The sequence below is a fragment of the Montipora foliosa genome, chromosome 12 (assembly GCF_036669935.1).
Source record: "Montipora foliosa isolate CH-2021 chromosome 12, ASM3666993v2, whole genome shotgun sequence".
Lineage (NCBI taxonomy): Eukaryota > Metazoa > Cnidaria > Anthozoa > Scleractinia > Acroporidae > Montipora > Montipora foliosa.
Window position 1 is genome coordinate 17,964,816 of NC_090880.1, and position 7,500 is coordinate 17,972,315.

Below are 7,500 nucleotides of genomic sequence, written 5' to 3' on the forward strand. Positions count from 1 at the left end.
TAGGAGGAGCTGGGTAAGGAAACATAGAGTTTTCCAATTAACGAAGAAGAAAGAAATACTATCACGATTTAGGTTACTTCACAGAATATTCAGCTGCGATGGTCTGTATGGCATGCGATTCAATAGTTAAAGCGTGCCCTGCTACGGTGTTCAAGTGCGGCGTTTTCAGGACGTCCTCGACTACATTTCCTCCATGTATGTCATTTTATCGGTAACTCCTGTCCACAAGGAAACTTTTCAATAATGTCCTCTATTTTACTCTCTTAGGGACAATTCAGCCCTTCTGATCGAGCAGTGTCGCTGCCTGAGCCACCTTAGCCACGTTTATCATTCCTTGCACCAGAACAACAGATCATTGATGGCTGCTCTTCAAGAACTAAATGCTGCTGAAGAAGCCGAAGAAAATTTGCACGAGGTATGCTCTCTTTCCTTCAGATACCGTGTGAAGACAAAGCGACTTGAAGCATTTGACTCATTCTTAAGATGAATTTATTTCACAAAAACGAAATGAAACTTAACGAGACGTTTCAACAACTTTATGTTACTTTTTCTATTTATGTTAACGAAAATAAGTTGTTCAACAAACCCTCCTCTAATTATTATTAGTATCACCCAACTAATGGACTAATGCAAATCCTGCATTTTGATCGGCTACGCTACTAGAGGACTATATATTAGTAATAGTCCTCAAGTAGCGAAAAGCTTGATGCATTTGCTAACTTTATTGTTGCCTTTTCTGTCCGACTAGTTGGGTGGTACAAAAAACAATTAGACCCTTCGCCCTCAAGGGCCACGGTTCAATAGCCCATTCGGCTTCGCCTCATGGGCTATTGTTAACTAGTCACTCTGACGAATTCGATTAACACTCACATTTACCCATAAACGGCTGGTTTGTTGAAGGACTGAACTGTTTACTCGTTTTTTCTGTCACTGTTAAGGATATTTTAGACAGACTTCGTAGGTTAGTTTAAGGCCATTACGTTTATCCCAGTTACGGTAGTAAGTTTAGAATTAGTATTTCTTAATTATGTTAATTTTGCAATCTTGTAGCTTTAATTAAAGGGAACCTCCACTCTTACTACATAAAAAGTTTAAATCGAAGAAGATTATGTTCAAATACACATTTGTTCAAAATTTGTTTTGAAAACAGTGTTTATATCAAGAAAAGTAAATTTTCAGATGGTTTATTTTCACTTTCAAGTTTCGCGGGCGCAGCCATCTTGAATAATTGTGACGTGTTACGGTTGCCCTATTGTTCTGACACAAAGAGCTTTTGTCTTGTAACAATAGGGCAACCGTAAAACGTCACAATTATTCAAGAGGACGGCGCCCGCGACATTTCTAAACAAAAATAGGCGATTCTAGGCGAACTTATCTATTTCGGATTCAAACTCTTTCTTTGAAATTACTTTGGACTGACTTGACTGTAAAGATTATTTCCTGTGATTTAAAGTCATTTTTTTCTTGAAGTGGAGGTTCCCTTTAATAAATTAGACAGCGTTTCAGGTACATGCTTCAATTTTGCGAGTTCGTGGGAAGGGGCTACGTGTTCGAATTTATTTTTCAGTACCTTGTACCACTACAAACAAGGAGACATTTTGACATGGAAACAAAATCATAAATCTCTCCAGAATGCTTACTAAGCACTGATAAACTTCCTGTAGAATAAAATTAATACCTCAGTATAACAAAAAAGCTAATGAGATTACTTGATAGGTACTCTTTTAATGGAACTTTGACTGATCGTAAACTTGTTCCCTTGTTTCTTTGCATTACGAAAACACTAAAAAAATCTCTTTTCTGAAGCTCATTAGCGCTTATGCGGGAGTTATTGAATGCACACATCTGGTTGGTTGGAAAGGATGGGGCAAAACATACGAAGAAATTGGCAAAAACAGGTAACGTTGAAGCTTTTGTACGATGGCTGAAGACTGTTTGATCAAGGTGTGTTGAAAAGCTCTTGTTTTCTAGCCACTCAAGGTAAGCTAGGGCAACTTGTGGGAAGGCTCTACCGCGAACATCGGTCGAAATCGACAGTGTATCGGTTGATACTCGTCCGATGAATCGACCGATGTCACCGACGATCGAGGCCTCCCATAAAATACATGATCCGACAAATCATCTGTGAGGTTTCCATGTAAAACAACTCAACTGAAATCAGCGTTCACCTGAAACCTCGTGCACGTACAGAACCCGTGTTAGTCAATGGAGCAACACATACAAGTCCAGATAACACCTCACTCCACATAGCTATAGACAAATAATGCTTTTCTAAGCATACACATTTGCAACTCGTTTACTGAAATGCAATGATACCACGGGATCATTCCGATACAAGGAGTCGTTTTCGACAGAAACCCTATCTAAAACAGTCGTTAGTAGAAATAAACCCCTGTGCAGTTTCGTAAATCTAAAACTGTCGCCGCTACACAGTAGCAAATTTAATAACAATCAAGATAAAAGAAAATAATCTCAATCCGGTATTGCGATCGAGATACTGTGGTATTCCTTCAAAGTATTTAACCCAGGTTTGTACCAATATTGTAATGAAAGACTTCGAGCTGGTCAGTAAAGCTACTTCATTTACAGTTATCAGACATTCCGAGTTGAACATTTAACTGAGTTGTTTCGCACTTCTCTCCGAGCAGATGTCAGGACACCTCTTTGTACTTGGACCCAGAAGATATGATGATAGTTGCTCATCTCTACTGCGTGAGCCTCGCTTTCAGACTAGCAATTGGAGGAGTGTCAGAAGCCATTAGCTCAGGTTTGATGATATCTAATGACCAGTGGATGCATTTATTGATCGGTGGATCGACTGAACTAATGATTGAGCGAAAATTAATTGATTGATTGATTGATTGATTGACACGACTTTGAACTAAGTAAAGTAAAGCGAGGTTGTTAATAGAAGATATCAGTTCAGTTCAAATCGACACAATGCAACTGCCTCAATGCTGAAACCTAATTTATTGAAAGAAGGCATCACGTTCAGTGGTCATTTACAAAAAGTACTATAATTGTATTGATGGCCACATAAGACTAATCCAATTGGTGTCCGTGAATAGAATATGATTTGGACCCGGAGCATTCCCTTGCATATCAAGCACTCAAATATGCAATGGACTAATGTATCCGTTTAACGATCACTTGCACCATCACTCGCATTCAACTCAAGTCCCTTATTTAATTGTCATACTCTGGTTTCTATGGCTTAACAGGTGAACATGCTCTCGCTATAGCACAACAAGTTCATGATTCTCAAATGAAGACAACCTGTATCCCCCTTCTTGCTCAAAGCTTTCTTATCACTGCAAAGTAAGTAAAGTAATTCAGATGTATTGTATTAGAGGTTTGCTTGTGGAACAAACTTTGCTTTGCGGATTTTCATTCGCTATAACTTGAAAAAGAAGATTGATCTATCATTCACTTTGCTGTAAAGAATCTTCCCGGAAGACATTTACACATTTTTTTCGTCCACTATAATAATCATCATCCTAAACATTGAATTGTTATTTTATCTCCATCGTCACTTTCGTCGTTATTGTCATCGACATCATCATCTTCATCGTCATCATCGTTATCATAGTCGTCGTCATCGACAATAGATGGTTTTCACTCACGTGACTTGGCGGCCATATTGGTGTACAAACAATACAAAATGTAGGCATGGAATATGCATAAAAATAGAGCTTGGTTCCCAAAGGAGAGAACGTCTATTGTTCTTGTACACCAACATGGCCGCTGTGACGTCACGTGAAAACGATCTATAGCGACCTTAAGATTGGAGTACGAGAAACAAAACAGTACGAGGTTTCTCTACTGAGCACGCGCATTACGTTTAGAAAACAAAAACATTCGAAATGCGCGTGCTCAGAACCAAGAACTTGTACTCGGAGTCGTCTGAAGGTCGCTGTTGTAATTATTTACGTCTTAATCATGGCCATTGAAAACGTTATCATCAATTACCTCATCATCGCTGTCGTCATCATTGAAGTCATCGTTAATGTCATTGTGGCTGTAAATTTAACAGGCTGGTGCCACTTAATTATCTTCTTCTTTGAGCAAAGTTTTGTTTTTTGCATTGCAGAGGAAGCCAACATATTCCTAAGATTATTGGTTTTAATTTAGAGTTTAAGTAAAATATGAAATATATTTGGGTAGGTTTGCGGGTCAAAATAAAAGTATTTATTTATGGACAATTGGGCACGGTTTTTTCCCTGTTTTGTTTATTGCACTGTTTTAATGTGGTATTTATCCAGTGGTGGTATACTGTACTTAAATGTATATTGATAGGGTAGTGAATTTATTATTGTATAATTTATTAAATTTAGATGCTACATAGGTTATTGTTGTACATTCTACTTAATTTATATTCAGACTTAACGAAAAAAGTTCTCTTTATTGCAAGAGTAGCTGTGGGTCCTATAGCCTTGATAGACGATGATGGAAAAAGAACTACCACCATTTCTACAAGATTATCCCACCCACGTGACCTTGTAGTCAGAGATGTAAACGCCAGACACCTTTGCTGAGTTATAGCATCAGATTCTCTGCCAGGCCATGAACTCACCACCTGCCGATCTAAGGACAAGCGTTTCCAATAATTTACCAACCGGGGTTTCCTTTTTCACAATATCCCTCTTAGAATTTCCGATTGCTTAGAGGTCCTGAAAGAACTCAACTCGTCTTCCCTGGAATCCACTGACCTGCACGGACAAGCACTGTACATGTGCTGTTGCTTTGACTTGATTCTCGAAGCTGGTAAGTAAACTCACGAAGGAACTCTATTTAGTTTTGGAAATCACTCACGATCTTCTCGTAAACTAGTTAGAATTGATAATTTGGGAGCCATGAAGTTTTCAAAATGGAACGAGCCTTTAGGCGAGTCCAGTAGTGAGACCTTTCAAAACATCTTAAGTATCTATAAGTTTCAAACAAGAAGATTACCTCTAAGAGATCGTGACATATCTTTGAACATGTGATTCTTTCCGCTTTTAAAGTATGTGCCTTTATCTTTATCAGTAGCCTTCTTGTACCCACTCTTTTACGAGTTTATCATTCAGCCGTGAAAAAAAGGCTTACAGGTTTGAGAAGTCTTATTTGTATTATCAGTATTATCAATTGTGTTTGTTTTAGATTTTCTTTGCCGTTTCCATCAAAAGTAGCGAAACTGCTGTCGGCCAATTTTTTTTTTTTTTAGCCTCTCTACGCGAGTGGTTACCAAGCCTAACTGTAACTGCTCTCGTCCAATCAGACCTAACCATTTTTTTCGATGAGGACTCGTCTGATACAATTCAACACAAAGCAAAGATACCCAAAGATGAACTCTTTTCACTGAAAAGGAATCGGTTTTTATCTCCTTACAAACCAAGTTCTTCCGTTAATTTCAGGCTGGAAATTGGAGGACATAACTAAAATCATACAGTTTACAATGAAAATGTCCGGCGATCCTGCCTTCTCTGCCGATGTCTTGGCAAAGTTTTACCTTAACGCATCTCTTGCTTTGTGGTATGAATCATTGGTTTCCCTTATTATAATTTTTTTTAAGAATGAACCGTTGATGGTAGTCTTTTACCAGTGAGTGAAAGGTTGTCCCCTGAAACCTCAAACGTTTCAGCTCATACTCGGTGTAAAAATCCAGTCAGTGAAACTCAAGCATGACGTAACGCAAAGTAAACTACAAAAAGCAAAAAAAACATCAAACAATAAGCTAACCCAAGAGAAAATGAGGGGACAGAGAGGGAGGCTCAAGGCGTTGGCCGGGATATGTTATGTCCACGAAAGTTATTTTTAGACGAGCGGAAGTCTGTCTTCTGAGACGTCCGCATGCAGTCTTTCCTCGCTCTCAGGTTCTTACTGAAAAGAGAAAATGATGGCGCACGTGGAAGGCTAATGAATATATATTTCCTCTCAAACATCGGACCGAGGTTGGCGTGCATGCGGACGTCTCGGAAGACTTCCGCTCGTCTAAAAATAACTTTCGTGGACATGACATATCCCAAGGGCTGGACCGGGAGCCTCCTTCTCTGTCCCCTCATTTTCTCTTGGCTAACCCTACCACGAGCTAACAAGCAAAGAAATGTTTTACAAGCTTTTCCACCAAGGTAAACCCAACGTTTTTTATTACTTGCGATACCCTTGAAAAACGCATGTGTTTTCTAAGATTAAATTTGATTGGCTGGTAACCTCGTTCCCAGATCGTTTCCCTTCACTTTGGGAAAGGTCCTGGGAACGAGGTGATGATGCAACAAAAGCAATGACTTAGACTCGAAAAGCACAGAAACTTCTACAGTAACAAATACAAACCAGCTAAAATTAAAAGAAACCTGCTCAGTACATCATTCATCTTAGTCAAGAAATATGTTATTTGCATGGGAGTTTAGTTGAACATGCAACAGTTACAAGTGACGGTCGCTCTAGCCGCTCTTAAAAGATACCTTTAATCCAGCTTGCTTATATAAAAAACATTGCAAACTGAACACATGACTCAGTAATGTTATAGTGTGCCTGGAAACTTAGTAGCATTAGAGCGAGTTAACGATGGGCTAACGCTCAAAATGGCGTCAGGCTTTTATCTTAATCCCTTTCCAATGGGCAATTTACTTAAAAAATTACCGAATTTCATTTCTTCAAACAGCCGAGCATTAACATAGTTTCATTGGAAACTCATTAATGTTATAATATGCTTTGCTTTAGGTACGCAAGGAAACGAGATTGGGAAAATGCCGAATTGTTTTTCTCTACGGCTTCAGGTTTGCATTGTCGCCGTGTGTCCATTTAGTCGAACACGAAGAGTGTTTTCCAATGCCCGGCCTTTTCATAAATCTGTCCGTTGTCTTGCAGCCATAGAGCCACCAAAATTGGAAGTCTATATGTGTACGCATGGCTTCGTCAAGATTGTTGAGTTCTGGCTTTTAAAGCTTCAGGAAAATGGAAAGAATAAACAAGAACAGCATGAAATCCACAGGGTAACACATAATTATACATCTTATTAGTAATGCGTTTAGGCACCGGAGTAGAATTTGCAGAGTAGACTGAATCGAATATATAACAATCAATTTATTAAAACAAAGCAAACGAACAACGAAGGATTGATGGTCTCTTTATCTTCACTCGAAGCAACGATCTCACCGAACAGGTCTTCGCTTTGTTTAATGATCAAGTTTTAATTATATTACACAAACTCCGTTCGAAATATATGAGAAAACATAAGGTAGAATCCCGTTTACTGTGCTACGAACCACTCTTTAACGCATCTAGAATAAAGGAAAATAAAACTGTAGCACCCCTGGGTAAGACAAAAGTCCACGATCGTATATAGAACGCTGACATCTGAGCCTGCCATCTTTTTCCCTCGTGCTATGAACTACAACAGGTAAGTGGTTTTTCTTTACCACCCATTTTCATGCTTTTTGGCCGTATCACGGCTATTCTCGGCTCTTTTAGAGTCGTTTCGTTTGTAGGGTAAGTAGTTGCTTCTCTTTCAGGAAATATTTC

General features: G+C 38.8%; 1 protein-coding gene across 1 annotated transcript in view; it reads left to right on the forward strand.

Annotated features, from left to right (window-relative positions):
- LOC137979713 (adenylate cyclase type 10-like) overlaps window positions 1–7,500 on the forward strand; it is a 65,283-nt gene that overhangs the window by 52,530 nt on the left and 5,253 nt on the right. The window contains exons 22-30 of the mRNA XM_068827031.1: window positions 1–13; window positions 268–415; window positions 1,807–1,898; window positions 2,649–2,767; window positions 3,222–3,318; window positions 4,649–4,764; window positions 5,394–5,511; window positions 6,700–6,755; window positions 6,847–6,971. The exon at window positions 1–13 is cut by the window's left edge and continues 163 nt beyond it. Of these exons, the coding sequence (XP_068683132.1) occupies window positions 1–13; window positions 268–415; window positions 1,807–1,898; window positions 2,649–2,767; window positions 3,222–3,318; window positions 4,649–4,764; window positions 5,394–5,511; window positions 6,700–6,755; window positions 6,847–6,971 (884 nt within the window). The remainder of the gene's footprint in view (window positions 14–267; window positions 416–1,806; window positions 1,899–2,648; window positions 2,768–3,221; window positions 3,319–4,648; window positions 4,765–5,393; window positions 5,512–6,699; window positions 6,756–6,846; window positions 6,972–7,500) is intronic.